Below are 25683 nucleotides of genomic sequence, written 5' to 3'. Positions count from 1 at the left end.
ATGTCACCCTGGAGTGTTGATGTGTGAGTGGCTCTAAGGGTTCCAGGTGTGTCAGTTAAGATCTGAAAGCTGGCTGGATGGGATGTTACAGTGTGTCTGTACCAAGTAACATACTTGGAATAAACTTACCTATAAAGCTTCCCTGCTAGCTCCGGCGTTGTATGTGACTTAAGAACCCCACAAATTCACTGGCAACGAGGATGTTGTTGCTGCTGCGGAGGGGGCAGCAAGAAGTCAGGACACTACCCTCCAAGTGCAACACCCCATCCAAGGAGGTGCTAGCTTCTCCATGGATCCAGAAAGAATTGGTCCAGGGCACTCTAGTAAGCGAGGTGGTACTGGAGAAAGTATTGTCCCTCTTATCCCGGCAGGCCGGGTGGTGCTGGAGAAGAGACTTTTCTCAAGAAGTGCGAGGACGGCTGTGGTGAGGAGAGGCCCGTGGTGAGCTGGTGGTGAGCAGGGAGCTGCAGTTCCGGGTGGCACAGCAGGGAGCTGTCACACTGCTAGAAGCAGCGCCACGGGAGGTACCCGCACTGCTGCCCTTAGTGCGCTGGCCTAGGAGTGGTAAGTTTGGGGACATGGTGCCAGTGTAAGAGGTGCAGCAGGGCCAGAGCATTTATAGTGTCTGTAGCGGCGCCGTGGGAGAAGCCCATTTTGCTGTGGGCCGGTTGGCGCAGCAACAATGGGCCGGAGCGCATGGCTGGGAGAGGCGTATACTGTTGTGACATTGGTGTTTCCTCCTCAGAGCTGGCAAAGGTAATGACGACTTTCCGGTGCTGGAGCCAGCGTTCCAGCAAAGTCAACTTGAATGCCACGCCGACTTGATCGCAGCGTATGTTCTGAGGACTTTGAGGAGTGTGGCGTTCTCGCTCTGTACTTGGAATTCAGGTTGTGTTCCCTATTGCAGGATGAAGGGGCAGCAACGGCGGGCCAAGGGACATCGACAGAGGGCCACGGCCAGCAGATTCTGGTGTTTTTCTGTGGGATTGTAAAAAGGAAAATGGTATTAAGAGGCAGTGTTCGGTTTCCGCGCATGGGACTGTGCAGATGATTGTCCGGAGCATGGGAAAAGAAGGTGCTGTGCCTCCGATGCGACCATGGGTGTAGATACGTATTGTAGATACGTGTTCCATCTGCGCCGTGGGTAGGCGGTTCCGATAGGACTTTTATGACAGATGCAGCGGTTTTGTGGAGAACCTGAGGGAGCTGGACCCAGATCTCTGGGGTTTCTACGTTACAGATGAAGGCCCTTACCTTAGCAGAGGACTGACATGGGAAGGTGTTGGGGAGTCCAGTAATTGTGTTGTTGTGGTGTTTGGTGTGGTGGCCTCTGGGTTAGTGCTTCTGTTGGGGGGTCATGGGTTTATGTGCCTCTAGGGTCAGTCTGATTTGGGGTGAATGTTCATGTTGTGGCCCTGTTACCCCACTAGTGTTCACTGTGTTCTGCTTTTGTTAGGGGTGTCACAGTCTTCATGCCTTAACCTTAATTTACTTTTTAGGGGGAATCTGGGCTTCTGGGTGTGGGGTGTTTTAGTGCATACAGTGTACCATCACAGGACAGTGACAGGGTTTTGCCTTTTAGGTGGCATTTGGAAATGTGGGTGAGGGGTTCAGATGAACTTTACACTGTAAACCATCAAATAAGTCCACCGCAGGTCACTGTTAAATTCAATGGTGGTGTTTCTATTTTGTGGTACAGAAGTCATTATATGTTATGTCTGTTATAGTCCTATGGAATTCTGTGTGTGGGTTCTGTAGTTAAGGTGAGGTGACTGACTTACAGTCAGGGCAGGTGAGAGAGTGGCCTCATTACGAGGTATGCCGGTAAGTGAAAAACGATGCCGGTATGCTAATACCGGCATCGTCATCCGTTCAGTTGCATTCCGACCCTCAAACCTGGAATGAACGGCACCCTAAACCACAGTTCCGTTAACTGCGGCATAGGCACGTACACGCGCCCCTCCATTGATTAAATACCGGCATGCCGGTATAAGGGGGGAATCACAACCTACGCATACATGGAAATACCGGCATTGTGAACCCGGTAAACACGTGCTGCACGATGCCGGCCACACAGGCATCTCAGACCACCCGCAAACAGTAATCAGGATACAAGGTAGCTGCCACAGGAGCACAGAATCAGTCAATGTAGGCTGAGCCAGTATAAACTGAGCACACCTACACACAACAACCCTTCCCACACCAAAATGCCCAAGTATCAGTTGCAACCATGGCACTGTTGGACATGCCTATACTGCTCCAACAACAGCAACTACAGCAACAACTGACACAGCAGCAACAATAGGCAGCACAGAGGAGACGCAGGAGGAGAAGGAGGGTGAGAAAGGGCCAGCAATTACCACCAGCGCAGACACCAGTGCCTTGTAGGCAGCCACCAATCCCTCGCACCAGACCCAGCCCATCCAACCAAACCCCTGGCACATCCACACCTTATACCGGTTGGACTGTGACACCATCACCACCATAGTGTACATGATACATTTTCATCCATGTATAAATACGCACTGCCATCCCCCCACCACCAAGGGTGCTGTCTGTGCTACACCACCTGTCCGCAGGCACCTACGGGCCAGCTGCATGGCAGTTCACAACCACCATCTACACGTATGCTGAACCAAGTGCACGATGCCCTCATGAAGCACACAGGCAGCCATGAATCCCCATCACGGACTGGGCAGGATATACCCAAAACCAAAGTATATTTCCATGCACTGCCATGCATGCCCAAATTCGTAGGTGCCATCGACTGCACCCATGTAGAATAGTAATATTCCCATAACATAGCGGCTGTGTCCCGCAATCGTAAGCAATACCACTCCCTCAATGTGCAAATGGCATGTGACTCAAGCAAGATCATCACCCATTGCTGTCCCCGAATCCCTGGATCCACACATGATGCCATGGTACTGCGCAAGTCAACCCTACACCATCACATGCCGCAACATGCTGGACCACGTGCCTGGCAGCTTGCTGAGTTGAACCACAAGGCCATGGCCATGCTGTGGGGTACTGATGTGTGTGGATGCAGTAGGGGGGTTGGGCCACTGCACCAGGGTGGGAAAGGTGTGTGTGCGAAAGCACACCAGTGCGCCAATAGCCACTGACTTGGGAATGCATGCAGAGGCAAACACTCCTCACCTGAACCAGCCATCACTGTGCCACACATCCCAAATGATGCATACGGATGAAAATATGTAAGAGGCACAACCAGGGCAGCATGGTGTTGGCAAGCAATGCATGACTGAATGGGATGGCAACTACGGCAATGCGGCTAGTCTGACCATGCATAGCAAAAAATATCCCTCATGAATCTCCAGACTACACATTGTCGCAATACCACAGCACATGACCCTCAGCATGCAGGAATAGACCCTGTATCTTCCATTCAATCCCATCCAGTGTACCACATCCCATTACAGTATACATTGCATCTAGGTGACCATTTCCTACACGTACTGGGACAAGCGCATGCCCACATCAAGTAGCTGCTGACATGACTGTGCTCCCTGAAGGTGGTAGTTCTGAGCAACACATACCGATTCGTCTCCACCTGCAGGTGATGGAGGACATCCCTTGAGGCCTTGGATACTTACCCCTGTGCGTAACCCACAGAACTGCCATGAAGAGGAGTACAGTTGTGTGCACACTCGTACCCGTGTAGACATTGAGCCGGCCTTTGGCCTGCTGAAGGTGCGTTTCCGCAGCATAACCAGGCCTGGTGGGGCACTCCCATGTAGGCCGGAGAAGGTGGCACAGATCACCATGGCCTGTGTCATGCTGCACAACATGTGTGTCTGAAGGAATGTAACACTGCCACCTCACATTCACAGGCATGGCCTGGGTGAGGATGAAGGGGATGGAGACAGAGGCGAAGGAGTCCCCCTGCCAGTAAGGCTGCACGGAATAGACATGCTGTACGCCAATGCAAAATATACACAATCCATAGAAACGCATGGACCATGTGAGTAATGTGTCTACGACACACTGAATCAGGACATGCACACCTTGATGTTCCCAATTGGCCCACTGTACACCAAACAAAATGAATGCACATGTCTGAAAAGAATGAAGTCCAAACTATGATATGCTTGCACACTACGGTTTATTTCAATCAAACGTGATGTGGCGGACATAATACCCTCAAAACACCCCTGTGAACTCCCTCTCCCACCCCACAAACCCTCAAAACACCCCTGTGAACTCCCTCTCCCACCCCACAAACCCTCAAAACACCCCTGTGAACTCCCTCTCGCACCCCACAAACCCTCAAAACACCTCTGTGAACTCCCTCTCCCACCCCACAGATGCAAAGTGTCCCTATATGTGCAAAGAACAGTTCTCCCTTCCTCAATGTGGTTCTCTACAATGTCATTGTCCGTGCATTCACTTCTTTGGAAGTTTTGGTTCGGGGGGTGCCATGGCCGACAGTCGTGCGCTCCTCCTCATCAGACGCACTGGACTGGATTGCGACGAGGTGGTAGGGGTAGTTGTTGCGGAGGTATCTATTGTCAATCCACTGTCTGTGGCAAGGTGTGGCCGCTGCATCTGAGCGTTACCCTGCAAGGAGGGCCTCTGTCAGTGACCCCATGCACTCCCTGAAGGCACGCGTAGATGCCTCCACTGCAGCAGTATTGTCTGCAATAGCCGTTACAATGGCACCCATGGCCTCTTTCCCTGCTGGTGCATGATTTGGAGCATGGACTCCTGCCGGGCCTCTACCCTTGTCAGGCGGGACTCCAATGAAGTGTCGTCTGCAGGTGTGCTGGTTGCTGGCCAGGTGGAGGAATGCAGAGTGGTGGCTTGCAGAGTGGTGGCTGGCAGGGTGGTGGCTGGCAGGGTGGTGGCTGGCTGGGTGGAGGATGGCAGAGTGGTGGCTTGCAGAGTGGTGGCTGGCAAGGTGGTGGCTGGCAAGGTGGTGGCTGGCAGGGTGGTGGAAGGCACATGCGCGGAGCCCTCGTCCGGGGCACTGTCCTCAAACAGCGCATAGTCTGATTCCCCGAGGTCGGAGTCATGTAGACAGGGATCATTGAGGCACTCAGACTCCGCAAGAGGTTGGGGGCTGGCAATGTGGCTTGTGGTGGGTGTGCCAGACATCAAATCTGCATCATCTTCCACCTCTGTGGACACAACGTCCCTGGTGGCTGGTGGCACAGCTCCCACTGTTGTGGTTCTCTGTTGTTGTACAGTGGGTGCAGGTGTCCCCTGCAGGGTTGGTGCCTTGGGTGGCACACTGGCTTTGGCAGATGTCATTTCCTTGGCCTGGTGGGTTGCGGTGGCCCTGGTCCCCTTGTGTGCACTGGACGTGCTTGCACCCCTGTCCAGTGGTCCACCTTCATCATCGGTGCCTGGGGGATAGAAGAGATGCAGGTCATCAGTGATGTTGTCAAATGGCAGCTGTGATGAATTGCGGTGGGATATGTTCATGCATTCAGCCATCATTTCATTTCTGGGTTGTTGCTTTAGATGTACTGAGGGGGTATGTGGGGAATCAATGCATGGCTGGTGGTGTAGCATTAGTTTGGTCTCTGTGTGGTGGGTGCATGGGCATGGTTGGGTCATGTGGCACCTCTGTTTGGATTGGAGTCGTCACTCAGCGTCCATGTGGTGCAGGGAGTGACAATGATTATTCTATGGATATGTTGATGCATCACCTTGCCCACTCTAACTTCCCCATCAGTTGGGCCACATCATGTGCCGTAATACGTGGTTGTGATGGTACACTCACCTTCCTATGTGGTGATTGCTGCGCCGGCCTCCTGATCTCTGATCCCCTCAATGGATTCAGGGTCGATGAAACTACTTGCCGTATCCTCCCATGGCATCAATTTGACTGGGGAGTGTGGCCACCACCTGTCGCCATTGCAGCATTCCGGTTCTCCGACAGGATCCTCCAGACACAGAGGCGGAGGTCGTCCCAGCGCTTCCGGCAGTCACGCACACTCCTTGGGGCGCTCCCCACTGCTGACACCCTCTGAGCGACCTCAAGCCAGACCTCTTTTTTGCGGGTTTGGGCCGCATGCTTTAGGTCTGTGCTGCGGATTATGCCAGCATGCTCTTCCAGGGTGCTGGCGAGCATGGTGAGCTCAGCGTCCGAGAAACGCTGCTTCCTCTTCCTCTGGGTGGGTTTCCTGCTGGCCTTGGACATGATGATGCTATTCTGACACACAACGACACGGGAGGAGTGGTGGTTGTGGAGGATGGCAATGCATTGTGTTTTTAAAGATGGCCGCCGGCCCATTTCCCGTTCCTGCGCGATGACGTAATTTCCGGGTCCGGTTTTGCGAACACGGTGATTCCGTGCCGGAGTTACCGTGCCAGATTTTAGTGGTTCATTGAAGGCGGTTACGGAGTGGACGCAAGCCACAATGCCGGTATAGGGGGGTTGGTGGGCCGTTACCGGGATGGCGGTTTTTCCACTACCGGCATGGGGGGACGCGGGTGCTTGCGCACTCGTGATTGGCCGCTGTTAGCGGGTTCTTGAGTGCACGGACACGCACCTCCTGCCATGCCGGTAATTGAGCCGGATTTTTTGGCCAACTCGTAATGAGGCCCAGTGTGTTTTGGGTGTGTGTTCTTAATCGCGTATGTATCCTTAAAGTGCTGGTTACAGTTGTGGGTGACTACAGAGTACCGGGTGGGTTCTGTGGTGCATAGTTAAATGGTTGGTTACAGTTGTGGGCGTCTACAGAATGCTGGGTGGGTTCTGTGGTGCAGTGGCTGTTGGGTACAGTCAAGGAAATTGTGGTAGGATATGATAACTATGTATTGGGGTTGTCCGTCACAGAATACCAGCCGGGTTCTGTGGTGTATGTGACTGCTGTTACAATCGGAGTGCCTATATTGGCGCAGTGTTAATACTGTTGGTTACAGTAGTGGCCAGCTGCTGAGTGCGGGGGGCCTTGTAGTTGTTGACGTTTGGTCTCGGTCATGGTGTATTAAGTAGAGTAGTTTCTCTCCTGTGGATCACACCAAGCGTGGCTATGGAATGTCGGGTGGGTTCCGTAGTTGGTGTGACTGTTGGTTACAGTCAAGAAGTAGTTGGTGGACTGTTGGTTACAGTCTAGCCATAGTTACATTGGAGGTGTAGTTTGGGTAGTTGTTGGTTACAATCTAGATGTTGTTTTGTGTGGCTTTTGGTTACAGTCAAGATGTACTTTGGTGTGACTTTTGGTTACAGTCAAGATTGGTTGTAATGGCTGTTGGTTACAGTCTTGGTGTTAGTGGTACATAGTGGGTTCTTTTGTGGTAGCGAGGTTGGTAGCGAGTTTTATTGTTGTAGCGAGTTGTCTTGGCGAGTTGTCTGGTGGGGAGTTTGGTTTTTTGTTGGGATGTTTTTCTCTGTTCTGTTGGTGAGATTTAGTTGGGCCAATGAGTAGTTTGTGCTATGTGTTGCTCACAGTTGAGCAGGTTATGCTCGGGCGTAGCAGGCCTGAGGCTCTGGGGGTCAGCCCAGGGCAGAAGGGGTTGGTGCACCAGTGGACATGTTGGTTAGTTAAGTGTTGCACGTTCCGGGTAATGGTTCATTTGGGTGTGGCATGCCTGAGGTCTCGAGGGGCATTTCGGGACAGGTGGCTGTGCAGTTTTATTTATTTTGTTTGTTCTTGAGGGTTGCTTGTCGGTTTTGGGTTTGTGAGATGGGAAGGTTTGATGCCCTTTTTCCATGTCAGTGGGTGTTCCTTCCATATTTTGTCATTGGTGAGGACAGGGTGGAGTGTAGAGTGTAGTGTTAGCTGAGTAGTGCAGTGTAGTGGCGGAGCCAGTGGTAGAGAGTTCTTGCGTAGTGTGTGTGCATTTCCTGCAGGTCGTGCAGGAAAGCAAAATCCCTTTTCCATGTGTGTTCCACCTCATGGGGTTTTTGGGGTATTGATGCATCTTATTTTCCATAAGGGTGGTTTGTGTATTGGCCGGTGTATCCATCTGGATCAGTGGTGCTGTGGGTTTTTTATTTGATTTGTTGTTGTTGGGCTTCCTTTGTTTCAGGTAGTATGGAGGGAAAGGTGTTGCAATGTGAGTTATGGGTCGTGATGTCATGGACAGCAAGGTACGTGGAAGGTACATATGTCACCTTGGAGTGTTGATGTGTGAGTGGCTCTGAGGGTTCCAGGTGTGTCAGTTAAGATCTGGAAGCAGGCTGGATGGGATATGCCAGTGTCTGTACCAAGTAACATACTTGGAATAAACTTACCTATAAAACTTCCCTTCTGGCTCCAGCGTGGTGTTTGACTTAAGAACCCTTCTACTTCACAATGGCAATTGGACGCACAGACTTTCAGCTCTAAAACTCAAGCATTTTTTCTAGAGGACTGGATAGTCTGTGAGACTGACATAAAGAATGGGTATTGATATGATATGATATTTTATTTGTATCGCGCTCGTACACAAGTGTTTCAGAGCGTGACTAGGCAAGAGGGGAAAAGGGGAGAACACAACACAGCAACGACCTTACTAGGCCCAGTGACACTGAGAACGCGCAAGTGCATGGGAAAGCGAAAAGGGAAAAAGCGCATGGAAGGGGGAGAGTGGAAAGTACAGAGCAGAGGAGAGCAGATAAATAATAATAAATAAAAATAAATAAATAGAAAATGGAGGCAATAAACAGTGGTAGTGCAGCCAGCAAGTGGCAAGTGCTGTGTTTAAGGCAGCAGACTGGGTAAGTCTGATAAGTGCAGAAAAAGAAGAAAATGGTGGGGGTGGCTGTATGGGTACAGATACAGTCGCCAGTGCAGGGGGTGGCCAGGAGGCAGTGCATGAGGGTGGTAGTGTGAGCAGGTACCTGGGCCCAGGGGACAGAGCGTGGCCAGGTGCACAGTGCCAAGACAGAGCAGATCAGCAGGGTAGAGGGGCAGCGAAGGTAGAAGCAAAGAGGAAGGTCTTGAGGTGCTTCCGGAACCGGAGGTGGTTCTCCTCAAGTTTTAGAGTGGCAGGGAGGCTGTTCCAGGGAGAGGCCCCAGCCGAAGATAGAGATCTACCCCCAGCTTGTTTCTTTGAAAAACGATTGACCCAGAGGAAGTTAGAGGTAGAGGAGCAAAGAGCTCAAGAGGGGAGGTATTTGCGGAGGGATAGCTGAAGGTATTTTGGACCCTTGCCCCAGAAAGCCTTGTGGACAATGCAGATGGTTTTGAATTTAATCCTTGCATCCACTGAGAGCCAATTGAGAGATTTCAGAGCTGGAGCGATATGATCCCAGGGCTTCAGGCCAAAGACAAGTCTAGCAGTCCTGTTCTGGATAAGTTGCAGAGGGCGGAGAGTAGAGGCAGGTAGATTTAGAAAGAGGTTGTTACAATAGTCCAGCCTAGAGAGAACCATAGCTTGGTAGACAGTGAGCTTCTGAGGGAAGGATAGGAAAGGCAGAGTACCTCTGAGGAGGTGCAGTAGGAAGTTTAACTTTTTAGAGACCTCAGAGATATGGGTGGAGAAGGAAAGTGTGGAGTCAAAGATGACCTGAGGTTCTTAGCCTCACAGGTAGGGGTAGGGGTAGGAGGAGGAGGGCCAAAGGAGGCCGGCCAGAGTGTCAAGGAAAAGGATGGAGATGGTGTGCCGATGAGGAGGATCTCAGTCTTGCTGGCATTCAGACAAAGATCATTGGCGGCACACCAATCTTGAATGGCAGTTAGGCAGTCAGAGATGAGAGACGGAAAGGAGGTGGCCGAGAGCAGCCGGAAAATGAGTTGAGTGTCATCAGCGTAGCACTGGAAATTTGAGCAGAAAATGGCAATGCAGTGGGCGAGAGTTGCCAGGTATTGGTTGAAAAGCCAGGGTGAGAGGTTAGACCCCTGGGGAACCCCACAGGTAGAGAGGAAGATAGATGATAGGAAGGACCCCAGTTGGACCTGGGAGGGTCGCTCTGAGGGGAAAGAGGTCAGCCAGGCCAGGGCCTGATCAGTGATACCCAGGTTATCACGGAGACCGGTGAGCAGGATGGCATGGTTGACCGTGTCTATGGCAGAAGAGAGATCAAGAAGGATGAGGACAGAGGGAATGTTAGAGTCCAGGTTGGAGAGCAGATCTTCACGGATGTTCAGGAGCGCAGTTTCCATGCTTCTGCCCACTCTGAAGCCAGACTGGTGGTCATGGAGACAGCCAACAGAATCTGAATGAAGGTTAAGCTGAGAGATGGCCAGCTTTTCCAGGAGTTTGCCCAGAAAGGGGGTAATGGAAATTGGGAGATAGTTAGACGGACAGGAAGGATCAGCTGTGGGTTTCTTGAGAAGAGGATGCACAAGGGAGTGCTTCAGAGGGGACGGGAAGGATCCAGAGTCAAAGGAGTGGTTGCAAAAATCAGCAAGGGCTGAAGCAAGGGTGTCAATGTGGTCCTTGGTGGTTTTAGAGGAACAGGGATGAACCTGTTTTGATGAGGCTTTCATAGATTGGACTTTTCTAGCAACCTCGTCAAGGGAGAAAATAGGAAAGGAAGAGAAGGACGGTGGGGGGTGGATAAAGGGGGGTCTGCAAGCACAGACTGAGAGGGAATAGGAGGGGCAGAGGAGGAGAGGGTTTTCAATCTCTAGGCTGGAATGCCATGCTTCTGATGGATGAATGGCCCTTTGTTTTAAACATTTCAGAAACAGGCAGACATAACCCCATTCTCCATATTTTCTAGCCTTAAATCAATTTTGGGAAGTTGTGTTACTATTTTTGAATATTTTAGCAATGTCGCTTGTCTCCTAGTCCCCATTTATTCGCAGATCATTAACTCTTCCCCACCCATCACATGCCAATTCTATCATCCTGACATGTCAGCTGATACTGAAAAGGATGAAAAATACATTTAGGGTAAACGACTATGAGGCGATTTTGAGTCAAGGATCAAGTTACAGAGTGGAAGGGAAGAAGACGTTGTGAGAATATAAGAAAATAGAATTGGAAGAGCGAGGCAATGGAAGTAAAAATGGAGTGGCATTGAGGGTTCTTTGTCCCTTGTCATTCACTTTGTCGTTAAAACTGCAGTAGCCACCCCCCTTGAATGTCAGCCATGCACGCAAAGCTTCCCACCCCACCCCCACGACCACCAGGCCCAGCTACGAGAAAAGACATTTTGCCACCACGAGTTGGTTTTGGATCATTTCACATGCTTTATTTCAGCAGCCAAAATAATTAAAAACATCTCAACTTATTATACATACAAAATAGGTACAGATCCTTGGTCAAGAAATTCCCCGAGACGCACCCGCAACCCACCTCCTTGCAGTTGGAAGGTCAGAGGGGAGGGTGGTAGGGCGAGAAAAGGGGGTGAGACATGTGGGAAGAAGATGGAGGACCTTGAGATGAAAATGGAGAGACAGAACAAGTATGAAAGAGAAAGCGAGGGATGGAGCAGAGAAAGGAGATTTTGGATCCACCTGCTTCGATCAGGAAAGAAGAGCAGTACACTGTGTCCAAACACGACTTTGGATTCTCTCTTATAACATTTTTTTAAAAAAAACTATACACTGGAAAATTAGCACCATTTAAAATATCCTGTGGCAGGAAGGAGAAGGGGCCCTGTTTTCCCACAAGTGGATATTTAGCACCATCAGGCCCTGCAGCTCCCCCACTGCTCTCCATAAGTGGCTTTAGTTTTCTAGCTCTAGGTGGACGACGTTCCAAATAACAGATCGAACAAAAAGGGGTCCCGAACTATGGTGATGAACAAAAAAAGAAAAGGCCAAACTAACAGCATGGCGCTGGTTGGGCGGTGGCACCAGGAATGGCTTGGGTTGTATCTGAGGTAGCTTCCAGAGGAACTCGTTCAATGCGGATCAGCCGGTGGGGCCCTTAGAGCCTGAGATATCCTACCACCACTTGAAGCCATGCTGAAGGCCTGGCTTGCATGGCTGGGAGCGCTATTGGTGCACCCTTGGTCCTGGAAGTCAGGCTTTCCTTGTTGTGGAACCATTCTGCCGAGAACTAGGTTGCCCATTGGCGGTAGCCATTGGAAAGCCAGAGAAGGCCAAAGCTTACCCTGCTAACTCCCAGACACTACATACAGCAAAACTGAAAGTGCCGAAAGTGCACTTGTGTCAAAGACAGACTGCAGCACCAACAACTCCTGTGCCAGGCGCTCCTCGCCTTCACGCCCAATGCATTCTGGTAGTCATAGTCCTGCTTCTCCAGAGAAAAGCTGGAACATCAGATACCAAATACCACCAGGTAAAAGCTGCAAGAGCGACCCTGTGAGAGTGACTTGGGGCTGGATAGGAATCAAATGCGCTGTAGCCCTCTTGCCTTTCACAAATAAAATAGTCAAGCACACCCCCTTTGCTGCTAGGACTTCATAACAGAAATCCTGTTTTAACAAAACCCAATCTTCTCTCTCTTGTTCTTTTCCTTATGCACAACAATTACGACACCTTGCATTTAATTTTTTATATTTATTTTGCCACCGGAACAAAAAAAAAATAAAAAAAAGTTACATTACAACGATTCAGTGGAATTAAACATCCGCCTTCCGCCGGTCTCAAACAAATACGACCCCAGCGCCGAAAGGTTTCACCTGTAGCTTTTAATTTAAGGATTTCTTTATTTGTTTTTCCCCCAACTCCATGATTTCAGTTTGTATAGTTTTTATGTAACTTCTGACAAAGTTTAGCACCGTTTTAGTGTTGTCATGGAAACATCCAATTTTTCAAAGTGTTCCTTTTCTTTGGTGGGGTGGGAGGGCAGTCGTGTAGTCAGTGGTCCCAATAACCCCCATCCCCCAGATATCTTCAGGGGTTAAGGGTCAAGCAAGTGGAGCCCTTCCATCTTAGTCGTTTTTGGAGGTGTAATGCTTTACAGAAACAAAAAATCGCTTGAGAGATGGCGGATAGAAAAATGAGTTCAAGTCCATGTGAAATTATTTTCTGTGGGAATTTACAAGAAGCACACGGGGCCGACTTCGATGCCGAATTCTTGGTCAGGTGCGCCAACGTCCATGGGGGCGATATCGATGATGGGGAGGCGGGAAGTTTTCGTTGTTTTGTACTCGATGACGGTTTTGCCCCATTCGCCGGTGTGTTGCTGTAGAAAAGAAGGGAGAGCATTTAGAATATGATATAAAAATAACAGACGGACACACATGCACTGACATGGTAGGCAGGCTGGCACACACGCCGTGGCTTCAGCAGCCACAATCGTGCCTGGGACATGATACCTATGACACCGAGCTTGGTCAATATTTGGAAGGGCCATTTGGGGATCCAATGGTGTCTCACCTGCTCTAATCTGGATTTTGGATCTAGCATTGCAGGAAAATACATAAATGAATGCAGACCCTGGACACAGCATGCACACTGACAGCAGTTGGTAACTTCGGAACGATTGTACTGCTCCAAGGCTGGGCATACCGTTTATTGGAAGTGTAAATACTGCCCAATGTAAGTCCCTTAGGGTCTCAGCAAATGGATGGCATACTTCTGAAATTATAAGCTGGGCTATTTTGTGATGGCGCGTATACCCTAGCACTTTTGGTCCCTCAGTTGCCCAGCACAAGGAAAACTGGCAGCAAAGTCTATAGCAAGGAAACGCTGCAGCCATCGACTAGTGCCAAAGGATCGTGCCTTAAAATGGTGTGAATCTGTGAACACCATCAGCTATAGTGGAATAATACAGGGGTCTCTAAGGCTTTCTGTGGTCATTTGCAACTGTGCTCTGCTGGCCATTCTGGGAGAATGCAGAGATTTGGTTGTATACAGGGGCAGTCGCATGCAAGGGAAGGAACGTACCGTGCAACCGTCTTCGGTGACGCCGTATGTGAAGCGGCTGTTGCCCTCAGCTCTGATCTCAATCTCGTTGGAGCCTTGCATGAGCAGAGCCTTCTTCAGGTTACCAGTCTCCTGGTCCATGTAGGCAACACTGTTCTTGCAGTGGTAGGTGATGTTTTGGGAGGCTTCGGTGGCCATGAGACGCAGGAAGGTCAGTTGGATGTTAACATCAGCTGGATCGGATGTCTCACCACCATATTCGAACTGTTTATAGAAAGGGAGAAACAGAAACATGGTTAGCTCATTTGCTGCCACCTATAGAACACGAATAATCAGTAAGATGGCCTCAACTCCTCCCCACCTAAATGCCCCACCCACCTGGAAGCCATCGCTCATTGTCTCGCCGAACCAGACATGTTTCTTCTCTCTGGGGTTCTTGCTGGTGTACCAGTTCTTCTGAGAGATGGTAGCCTGGGATGGGTAGACACATGTCTCACCAGTTTCCATGTTGCAGTGGACCTTGATGGCATCGAGATTGCAGCCCTGGTTGGGATCAATCCAGTAGTCACCTGCAAAGGAGAGAGCAAAAAGGACAAACCGGTCAAAATGAAGCCAGGCACCATGGCTAAGAAGTTTAAGTGGTGCAGATGGGCACACAGATATTGGTGGATTTCAAAGGGGAGCAGGGAGGTACTACGCATTGTCCAAAAATGGTTCCCAATGTAATCATTAACCATAATCTCATATATAGGAGGTCCAGAGGTCACAGCCAAAACAATGAACACAGCTTGTTTTCTATTTTCTAATTGTAGTATCCAAAACCTTTCAAACCCATTCATTTCCAATAGGCCTTTGCATAAGAAATGTGCGCACCCAGTGGCTAAAATCTCTAATTGCGTGGATTTCAATAAAGGTAGCCCATTGGGGCATTATTTGCATTGAATATGCCACCGCTTCTGTGATAATACCTGAATGGGCATGAGCACAAATGAGGGAACTTACCGCTCTTCCAGTCAGAGTGGCACATCTTCAGGTCACGGCAGGTGCGGGCAGGGTTCTTCTTTGTGCCTTCGGGGCTGCGGATGTTCTCAATCTGGGAGCTCAGGCTCTTCAGGGTGGTGTCAACCTCCAGGTCACGGTCGCGCATCACGTTGGCATCATCAGCTCTGTAGTAGCGTCCACCACCTTCGGATTTCTGCTCTGGTGGTTGAGGCATGAAGTTGAAGTCGAATCCACCGCTGGGTGGGCCGGGAGGACCAGGTAGACCTGGTGGACCTGGGGGACCCTGTTGTGGAAAAAAGAAGAGAAGTGAAGAGTCAGAGACCAAAGAGCAACTGTTGCATCTGCAGAAGCCACAATGGGTCTGCTCTTGCAATTTAGCAAAGTATCCTACTTACAGCGGGACCCATATCTCCATTGCGACCACGGGGACCTGGTGGGCCAATAGGACCGGGCAGACCATTCATACCATCTTTACCAGAGGAACCAGAGGAGCCAGGAGGACCCTGCAATGGATGAACAAACCACAGGTTAGTCACAGATCTGCTGGGAGGGTCGGATATCTTAAGAGGTCTCTGCTACTGGCCCAGAGGCAAGCAGAGGCCAGGAGAGCAAGAACGAAATCTTCACTACACTTTGAGCATCAAACTGGAGCAAATAAGCCTAGATCTAGAATTGAAAATATGCATGCTCTGCAAGCACCTGGCCTCTGAACTTGTCATATGTTTGTGTACAGGTCTAAGGCACAGTTTGCAGCTTGGCATAAATGCTACTATTTCATTCAAGGCAAAAATACTTTTGCTTGGATTTTCTAGTCAGGGGGGGGAAGTGCGCACTGATGAGCATGCATGTGACAGCACTTGAACGCCTTTTCAATGCCCGGCTATTATCCGGGCCTCTCTGCACTGTAAAACATTCTAGAGTGAAGCTTGGTGTATGGGGTTAGGGCTGGAACCTTTTCGTATCACGAAATATACTGCATCTTTGTAGCTAGGTGGTGTTTGTCAATGTAACAGTGTCACTTACTCTTGGACCAGCTGGGCCAGAAGGACCGGAGGGACCTTGTTCGCCGGAGGAGCCCTGAAGAAGAGAAACAGAAGCATGAGGTCAGTGCTGCGGCGTAATGAGCTGGTATTAGCGTTATGCAAGAGTGGCAATTCGGTATTAACAGATAAGGTTCACAGTAGAGACGGCGGGCAGGATTGCATTATGGAGGGTGCCAAGACTGAGGTAGGCACCAAAAGATTCAAGTGAAGAAGACATTATTAGACACTGAGTCCGGCCAGCTTGTGCGTGCGCCTAAAGGGCCTTTCGCGAGACTGAGGCACTTGTTTTCATTCAAATACCCCACTTTCCTCGACCTCTGTTTTGCAGAGAGCCCTGTACTTTCATCTACAGGGGAAACAACAAAGGCCTGCCATCCCCAGATACGAGCACACACAGACCAAAGGCCCTTCACAGTTGAGCGAACCACAGCATGGCTTTCTCTTCTAAAGAGACCACGAGTTTTCAATTCCCAAGAGCACGAAGGCCAATGTGTCTGTTCTCAGTTACTGTTGCCCAGGAGATTCCCAGTGTGGGTGGCCAGTTCACACACTCCTTGGATGCAGAGTCCCTTGGCCTGCCCTTGAGAGATATAGGAGCCACGATTTTCTTCCAAAGATACAGACTCACATGTCCACCCTACAATTTATCCCCTGATGGCCTGCTAGCTCCATCCATACTAACTTGGGGGCTATTCGTGCCTCTCAGAGTTAGTGAATGCACCCTTTCAATGCTGAAGGGCAATTATTTCCAGATGCACACAACCAAAGCATGCACGTTTAAGAGGCACAAAGTTAAGGCATGTCATTTTCATATAAACAGAACCAATAACTGCCATCCCCTTCAGACACTTAAGGTCGTCACATTTCTTACAAATTACCGAGGGGGACGTCTACTTCCTAACTAAGCACAGCCAACACCCACCCTTTCTAACTATAGAAAATCAAGGCCTTTCATGGCCAAATACAGAGACATAGATCCTGTGCTTCTCAGCCACAAACGCTACAACTCCCTCAAGAGCACCACCATCCCCAGAGGAAACCCCCAGGGAAACTTACAGGAGGACCAGGGGGACCCTGGAGACCATTGAAACCTCGGTGACCCTTCATGCCTCTCTCTCCCTGTTCACCGGCTTCACCCTTGTCGCCACGGGCACCTGCAGGACCCTGAAAAATAAGAAACACACAGAGTCAAAAGCAGCTTCTCAAAGTCAAGGGCTTTTGGTTTCACCAAACTTTCAGAACGAATCCACTTGAAACCCCAAATGTATAATAACTTACAGCAGGGCCGCGAGCACCAGAAGGACCAGCAGGGCCAGCAGGACCAGCAGGGCCCTAAAGGAGAAAGAAGAAACACACAGACCATAAGCATTAGTCACTGCGATTAAACCACAATGTTAATCATGAACTGGCCCACTTCTATGCTAACGTCCTACATGAAGACTTCCATTGAATCTCTCTTTCCATGTAACAAGCGGACCTCACCCCCACTCACTGTGTGCAGGGATGGTCCCCTGAGCATCTTCTATTTCTGCAATTTTAATCTTTGAACAAAAGTGGGATGAATTTGTGAAGCATTTTTTGTGATATAATTCGCCTATTCCGGAGGTAGAACCTTTTCTAAGCTGGGATTCTGTCATCTTTTCCTTTCCTTGTCACTATATTCTGTTGCCTGTTCTTTGTATTGACGTCCTGTCTGACCTGCGCCACTAATGCGCAATGATCAAGAAAGCCTCCAAGTATGATGTCAGTGCTCAAAGGTATAATGAAAAGTACTTACATTCTCTCCACGATCGCCATTCTTGCCAGCAGGACCAACTGGGCCGGGAGCACCAGGGGCACCAGGAGCTCCGGGAGGACCACCAGGACCATTCTCTCCACGATCACCCTGTAGGAGAGAGAAGGAAACAGGAGGGTTTTAAGGTGACTATCAGTTGTCAAGTGCTAGATACAGAGTGAACGAGAGCAGCATTGTTACCATAAACTATGGAGGTAAGTCTCACCTTGGGTCCAGGAGCACCATCACGGCCGGGAGCACCTTCAGCACCAGGGGAGCCCTAAAAGAAAAAGGTGGTGTCTCAGAGTAGAGGTTTGAAGATATGCATAGCCATTTATTCAGCATTCAAAGCTGGGTTAAGGCATGAAGACCCAGGTTTATGGGTTGTTGTCAGATAGAAATTCATGGAGACTACAGTCTTTTAGGAGAGTTTCTAAGAGAGGGTTATCTATTGTCAAATGATCTATTGATGCCGGTGACTGCAGTCTACTAGGAGAAGACCTACACATTTCTGAAGACTGCAGCGTATTGGGAGGTCTATAGATTTTGGAAGGTGGCAGGGCATTGTGATATGCCCCAATGACCCTTACACACTGCATTGTATTGGAAGGTAGTAGCTTAACACCTGTAGGATGCCATCTATGGAGAGGGTCAATATGTCAATTTCTGAACACTGAAAGGGATACATCACCCCAAGAGAATCCTACTCTTTTGGGTATGCCCTATATATTGGGAGAACAAACATGTACTTTTGAAAACCTGAGATGGGAAATACTTCTCAAGACTGAAGAAGAAGAAATGATTGCCCGAAGAGTATGTGTTCCCTAGATCTTATAGCTGTCCCACTAGAAGGTACCTGATTGATCAGATGTGATTGACTGATCTGATGACATTTATCTTCAGATGCAGAACAAGCACTTCCGGGAATCTTCCATCGCTAAAGAGATGGCCATGCCATCCACTATCCTCAAGCCCATCACAAGGTTTACTATCGAGGTGTTTTCTATCACTTGGTCTATCACTTGCTGAGGCCAGTGTGAGCTATGGGTGGTTTTATTCAAATTCTGACTTCCTTGTGTGTCCATTACCTCTCGTCCAGATTCGCCAGGGGGTCCGCCCAAGCCGGGTGGGCCGCTGGGTCCAGGTGGTCCACGTTCGCCATTGGGTCCAGATGAGCCTTGTTTGCCAGGTTCGCCCTGTAATGGAGAGATGGAAATTCCCATTAGAGCTGGCAAGGAGTTGCAAAGGAGGTATCTGGATGGAGCAGAAAGGCCAGAACAAATTACAAACAACAGAACAAAACAACACCTGCTTCCCCTTATTCCAGGGCCATGTACGTTGCCTTGGGATTGCTGGTCACCTATTCACTTGCTATATTTACCTACAACTACCAAACGGTGAAAGCAGTGCTTGCTAGCAGTTACATTATTGGATATCAGGCAATCCTACTAATTTATTTTTTCCACTCCTTTTGCCTGTTAGCATCTATCTCTTTTCCAGTCTTGAGAACACAGAGAAATAGGAATTCTGAATATCTCCTAGGTTGCTAGAGTATGGCAGCCCTTCTCCCTTGCTGCTGCTAGCTGATGCATAGGCACTTTCTGTTGAAGTGCTATTACCTGCTCTGAGTTTTAAGTGGTCGCGAACTAGAGTCTGCTACAAGGACATGGCAATGGGTAGGGAAATGTTTGTCTTATGGAGTTGGTTCCTACTGTGAGAGGGATGGGGCCCTTTTCTAGAGAAAGGAAGAAGGCATGAATACTCACAGCTGGGCCGGGAAGACCAGAGAATCCTCTTTCTCCTCTTTGACCGGGCAGACCAACAACACCACGCTGTCCAGCAATACCTTGAGGTCCGGGGATACCTGGGGCACCCTAAAAAGTAACGACGTACATAGTTGAAAAAGCTATCAAAACTAAAAGGTACTAAGCATGCATAGCTCGGCCCCATTCTGTGCTTGGTGGCCCCCATTCTACATATCTCCCCATTCACTATAGACACAAGAAGCAATGGGACAGAGAACATGTTCATAAATCACCGTTTATGCCTAGGATGTACCAAACATCACAAATATGGAAGAGGGGGCATGCTTATCTCTAGACACTGAGCCAGGGTCCCGGCCCACCCAACCCAAAACTTGGAGTGCAATGCCCCTGATCAGCCTTACCTCACATAGAGGAAGAAAAAAAAAGCTTTCAAACTACAGAGAGGTGGACTGAAGCAAGACCATAACTCAACTGGTGCGCGCCGCAACTCCCCACCTCACAGAATTATGATTGGCAAGATGATCCCATAGTCATTGGAAATGTATCCCAAGATATGAGTGTACTTACAGCAGGTCCGTCACTGCCAGGGGATCCCTTCTCACCAGAGGGGCCGGGTGGGCCAGCAGGGCCAGGCTCGCCAGGGCGACCAGAGGGACCAGTCTCACCACGGGGACCTTTGCCGCCTTCCTTTCCGCCAGGGCCGGGTGGGCCGGGAGGTCCAGCATTACCCTGAGAGAAAAGAGAAGTTATATGTGTTAGTATTGATAAGAAGTGCCATCTCAAAAGTGTTGGAAAAGCAGGATACCCACCTGCTTGAGTCTACCGCCTAGCCAAGGCACGTCATATTCAATCACACACACCCCCGCCCCCACGCTTGGGTTGCACAGGTCCTGCCCCTGCACCCATCACAGTATGCAATACTCTTTCATGTTAAAGAGAAGGCCTGAATGTTATCAGTGCTGGCAATGCATAACGTTCAGGAGCACGACCGAAACTCTCCCATTATGTAGCCATCCCCGTATAGGGAACAGGAACGGCAATGTCCCATGTATCGAGCAATCGCATGCGCAATGAAAGAGTCAAAGAGCACAGAGCTATGAACAAGGCACCAGTACTTACAGATGGGCCGGGAGGACCGACTCGGCCAGCAGCACCAGGGAATCCAGTAGCACCCTAAAGGAGAAAGCGAAAATCCATCAGTCTGTTTACAAAAAGATTCATGTGTGCTTATGTTTCGTGCTATACCCCTCTCTGGCCCTGTGAATACATTGGAACACGGACTGTAGGCTAAGGGTCCCAATACTTCTGCCTTGTGTCCCACAGATAATGACCTGCCCTGCTCTTTTTTGCTGCCACGGGTCAATAAAAGGAGGGTTGGTGGCAGGTGGTAATCGATGAATCCGGCATGTTAGCATCAGTAACTGTGCCTGCCATCGCTCAGCGTAGGCACTGCTGTGGACAATCAGAATGGGGTGCGAGTGAATATAGAAAGGTGGCTGCTTACATCCTTCAGAGCTGCTTGCATGATACAGATGAACGAAATGGGCATATCAGTTATCAGTTCTGAGGCTTGCACAGGTCAGTGCCAGTTTAGCCACCACCCATGCTATCTGGTTTCAGTGCCACACTCCTCCCATTACTGATGGAAAATCAAGAGATGCGGCTGGGCCTACATACATAGCTGCGGATTTGTATTCACTCTGCCCCCGTTTTCCCTGCTATTGCACTAAAGGCTCCCCAACACAATCTATCAGGCCCGAGGCGTTCAACCTCACCTCACGCCACCTGGCTGCTGACTCTAGCCCACCTTCATAACATAACAGACCCCAAGGGCTGAGACTTGCAGATACTCACAGGGGGGCCATTAGCACCGCGAGAACCTTTGGGACCGGGAGATCCAACGTTACCCTGTAAGGAAGACAGAAGAGCGGTCAGGTGAAACTCAGACTGGGGCACACGAGAGAAGAGCTGAAGAAGCACAGTGCAGCCAGGGAAGAGAGACTCACAGCAGGGCCGGGAGCGCCAGTTGGGCCAGCTGGGCCAGGAGCGCCAGCATCACCTTTAGGGCCAGCATCGCCAGCTTCACCCTTGCTGCCAGGTTGTCCATCAGCACCCTGGGGGGAAAGACAGACTTGGTCATTGTAAATAATCACAAAGCATCCTAGGGAGAAGAAAGACTCAGTAAGCATATAAGTAGATGCACACTAAATCCCTATTTCTGTTCAACGAATGAATGATATGTCACAGCTTAGAGCATACATACTTGTTTCTTGATCCACCAAAGAAGCAAATAACCTTTCTGACAAAGCCAATATCTACAGAAGGGGATTGCCAATATTTCTAACACCACACAAACTCCCCCAATCCATTTCATGCCGATTTAACTCTGGGTCAAATGACGTAAACACTGGCAAATGGGATAGGGAACTGCGTGAAAATGCCCAAGACTAAAGCGAGACCTATGCGAACAGGTCTGCATTTCAATGTACAAATAGACAAAGCTCCGAATTTGAACCCTTCTCTGCTCACTTAAGCACTCGCTGCTACTAAAACAGGATGGATGGGGAGTGGAGATTTGCCTCTATGACTCCCAGTCCCTTGCGCAACAAGCCACTTTGGGAAGACTCCTTCTGACATGCTGCATAGTTACAGCATTCACATTTAAGTTCCGACTCCATAATTTCCTGTTCTTAGCACACTACCCCTACCCACATTCTGGATAAACTGAACAACCAAAAGTGTAACTCTTTCGTTCCATGCTTGGACAGGGCTACACTGTAGCTGAACTGCCCCTGCGCTCCCTAAGGCAGAGCATGCTCTTCTAAGGTTATTGGTAGAGTGCGGAAAGTCCAACCGGGAGGACCAACCATAAGTGCATCCTTCAAGTTAATTCATTCTGCAATTTCCCCCTGGCCATCCCCACAACCCTGTGTGCCTCGTGGCTGTGACCAATACTTACAGGGGGACCAGCAAATCCAGCAGGGCCGGGGGCACCAGGTTCACCACGTTCGCCCTGCAGGAAAAGAAGCAAGTAAGACAGTCAGTCAATGTGTTGACTAGGGCTTTGAGTTGCCCCTTCAATGCAGATTTCGCAGACAATGATTCTGAAGAAGCCATTACTTACAGGAGAGCCACGAGCACCGGTAGGACCAGCTGGACCAGATGGGCCAGCTTCACCCTGTGAAAAGGGAGAGAAAAAGACATCTTAGTAATGGAAGGAGGAGGTACTGGAGACAGAACATATTACACAGAGATGGGAAAGAAGTTGCTGGCTTGTGAATAGCATGCAGATCCTTATCTTTACTTGGATAGCTAAGAAATGAGGACCAATGAGAAGCTGCCCATTCTGGGGCCTTTTGCTACTAGTAGACTCCAAAGGGTTTGCTGTCTGGGCTATCTAGACTTCAAAGTCTGGGTAAATATCCAACCCCATGTCCACCCAATAAACAAAGTGAGGTGGGAAGGCTGCTAATATGGTCATCGACGACAAGCATGTAAACCCTTTCAAGGCGATTTCCTTTGGTTTATTCCGATTTTCCTTGAAACCTCAAGTCCATGTTGCAGACATGGGGGTGTTGGGCTGAGGTCACCTTGCTGCATGGTAAAGACCGAGGTGCCTGTGGCCCCTCAGCTTGGTGCCAGTGAGGGCAGTTTACCAAACCCTAGCACTGGAGGTCAATGCACCTTGTGGCAATTTGAACAACTTAAGGCTGTACTGATTACTTTGTATTTACTGCTTGGAGGCAGTGAGTGTGAGAACCAAGAGTCTGTGCAACTAGAGAGCACTAAGCAAAATGCTAGGCATCAGGGCCCTCATAGAAGTCAGGATAAAGGCCTGTTTGCTGCAACGAGCACTACCGCACCAGCTGACATTTCTATCTACTTTGCAGCAACCTACAAAGACTTGGAAAGGCTATAAGCTGCACATGTTCACTCCTTCTTACCTTATCACCAGGAGAACCAGATGGGCCAGGAGGACCAATTGGGCCAGTCAAACCTCTAGCACCATCTTTGCCGGGACCGCCATCAGCACCCTTTGCACCGGCATCACCCTGAGGAAAGAAGAGAGGGAGGATTTCCATCAGGGTTTGCAAGCATCAGGTACAGAAGGAAAGGACAGGAAATGGGAGTTAGCATTGATTTAGAGAATTGGGAAACGGATGGTATTTTAAAGTGGAATGTGTCCATTGTGGTGGGCCTGCAAGGCAGAAACAGAGCAGGACTATTGAGAAGAGGACGGACAATGGGCCTCATTACGACCCAGGCGGTAAGTTACCGCCTGGGCCGTGACTTTACCACCATGGCGTAAACTACGTTTACGCCATGGTGGTTGGCGGACTTACCGCCCCATTCCGAGGTTGGCGGGGCGGTAAGTCCCCAATCCCCATTTACCCTTCCCCATTCCCATTTTTGCCCCATAGGGCATAATGGGAGTGGGGAAGGCGTTAATTACGCCACCGTAAATTACGGTGGCGTAATTAACACCATGGTCCCTTAGCGCCATGGATTTTAACACCTGGGTGTTAAAACCTCCATGGCGCTAAGGGACCTCGTACTCAGGCGGTAAGGGTCGGCGCTGTTTACGCCGGCGTAAACCCCTTACCGCCTGGGTCCTAATGAGGCCCAATGTCTCAGTTTGAGGTGTAGGAAGGAGGCAAGATGGAGCTTTACTACTCGCATACTTACTCTATCACCCTTAGCACCAGGCATGCCAGCAGATCCACGTTCACCGGGCATACCCTGAAGACCGGGAGCTCCTTGATTGCCGGGAGCACCGGGAGCACCAGCTTCACCCTAAAGTGGGCGAAAGTATAAACACAAAGTTGAGCAAAAGAATCCATAAGATTGTAGTGAAGTTCGAAACACTGATCAATTAGCTTAACAGTAGCATGCATCACTTTCAGTACATCAAAACCAACTGCATTACTGTAATTAACAAGGTAATGGTGCCATGCAATTGTGGCATTCTGGACCACTGCTGCAGAAAACATCAAAGAAGGCGAATTTTTGCCACAGAAGTCATGTTGTAGTTTAATATCAGAGAGGAATAGCGACAACTAGGCAAGAAAGCTATCAAGCACATATTGTTACAATGGTTTATCACCATGAAGTCCCAGCATCCATGATGCTCCATTAATATTCCCATCCATTTGCAGGGTCAATGGTAGGTTATGGTGAAAGCCAGTCCTCTTTGGATTAAACTGTGATGACCGAGAAGCTACAGTATGGAGGAAGCAGGCCTAGATATCAAGCAAACATGCTCCAAGTGCGGCAAGACCTCAAGGCACCTGAGCCGAACACGAGGCCATAGCATAAAAATAGTCATGCAAATGAGGCCCACGTGCCTCAGCCAAGATGGCTGCCATCTAAGGCAAGGCTTTGCACACTCATTCCAGGACCCAAAATCAGTGCTGCCGGACTTTCTTATGAATTACAAATAATTCTGTCGGCATGCAGGCATATACTACCTGATGCCTTCTGCAAACTGAACGAGTGCATCCTAAAATAGCTACCTTCTTGCTGTGACATACCCTAGTTTCCTGGTGCATTTCCACATTTACAGCTACTACTAGGATCTTATTTTCTATGCGATCCTAGGCAATATTTCTGCTGGATACTATCAAAATGAGAACAGTAGAGTCTGAAAAACCTACCTTAGCACCATCGTTACCAGGAGATCCAGGAGAGCCACGGGGTCCCTGAGCACCGGCAGGACCTTGTACACCACGTTCACCGGATAATCCTCTCTCACCCTATGGAGCGGGATAGAAGAAGCAGGTTAGAAACCTCACAAGCAAGGGAGAGCAGATCAGAGGTAGAGCAAGCATTCACAATACTGGGAAAAGAAAAGCTTCACTCACTCTTGGGCCGGAAGGTCCGGGGCCGCCAGCGTCACCAGGAGCACCCTGCCAGAGAAGGAAGATGATGTAGGGTTAGGAGAGCATTGGCAAATGATATGCACATCTGTTTGCTAAGGGGGCTGATCTAAGATGCGGTGGACTTAAGGCAATGGGAAGAAAGGGGCGCTAGGAGGGAAAGCAATGGGTCTGATAGTAGAGGCGAAGCTAGCAGGCAGGGCATTTAAATTAAGTATTCAATGAGTCCTCCCCTCTCGCCATTTTTAATTCCCATCTTCCAGGTTTCCAGGACCTTACAGATAATGGCTGGGCTATTTGCCTGACAAGTGTGGAAAACGGCATGTATATTGAATACTGTGTACTTTTTGATTGTTTTTGGCATTCTGAAGTGCCGTTTACACTCATAGATATTCCACCCCGAGGCTTTGGCAGATACAGGGCGCTACATCTTTGACCATGCAGTTGTCACCCGCAGCCGCCAGGGGGCGATGAGGAGCCGAGGACCAGAACAATTTTTGGAAGAGAGGGAAGCTACTTGCAAACCTATTGTGGAGAATA

At 49.5% G+C, this 25683-nt stretch overlaps 1 protein-coding gene across 2 annotated transcripts in view; it reads right to left on the bottom strand.

Annotated features, from left to right (window-relative positions):
* Positions 1-12356: 12356 nt before the first annotated feature.
* COL1A1 (collagen type I alpha 1 chain) overlaps positions 12357-25683 on the bottom strand; it is a 30544-nt gene continuing 17217 nt past the window's right edge. The window contains exons 30-51 of one of the 2 annotated variants that reach the window (XM_069634357.1): positions 25129-25173; positions 24922-25020; positions 23954-24061; positions 23212-23319; positions 22392-22445; positions 22227-22280; positions 21274-21381; positions 21122-21175; positions 20387-20440; positions 19835-19996; positions 19268-19375; positions 18590-18697; positions 17728-17781; positions 17505-17612; positions 17006-17059; positions 16784-16891; positions 15708-15761; positions 15080-15187; positions 14685-14967; positions 14061-14251; positions 13704-13946; positions 12357-12999 (exon numbers count right to left, since the gene is read on the bottom strand). In XM_069634357.1, the coding sequence (XP_069490458.1) occupies positions 12853-12999; positions 13704-13946; positions 14061-14251; positions 14685-14967; positions 15080-15187; positions 15708-15761; positions 16784-16891; positions 17006-17059; positions 17505-17612; positions 17728-17781; positions 18590-18697; positions 19268-19375; positions 19835-19996; positions 20387-20440; positions 21122-21175; positions 21274-21381; positions 22227-22280; positions 22392-22445; positions 23212-23319; positions 23954-24061; positions 24922-25020; positions 25129-25173 (2412 nt within the window). In that variant the 3' untranslated portion in view covers positions 12357-12852. The remainder of the gene's footprint in view (positions 13000-13703; positions 13947-14060; positions 14252-14684; positions 14968-15079; positions 15188-15707; positions 15762-16783; positions 16892-17005; positions 17060-17504; positions 17613-17727; positions 17782-18589; positions 18698-19267; positions 19376-19834; positions 19997-20386; positions 20441-21121; positions 21176-21273; positions 21382-22226; positions 22281-22391; positions 22446-23211; positions 23320-23953; positions 24062-24921; positions 25021-25128; positions 25174-25683) is intronic. The other variant, XM_069634358.1, reaches the window with a different exon arrangement.

This window comes from Ambystoma mexicanum, chromosome 13 (assembly GCF_040938575.1).
Source record: "Ambystoma mexicanum isolate Mex_15411 chromosome 13, UKY_AmexF1_1, whole genome shotgun sequence".
In the NCBI taxonomy this organism is placed as follows: Eukaryota; Metazoa; Chordata; class Amphibia; order Caudata; family Ambystomatidae; genus Ambystoma; species Ambystoma mexicanum.
Note: the sequence above shows the minus strand (reverse complement) of the source record. Positions and strands in the feature narration are given on the sequence as shown.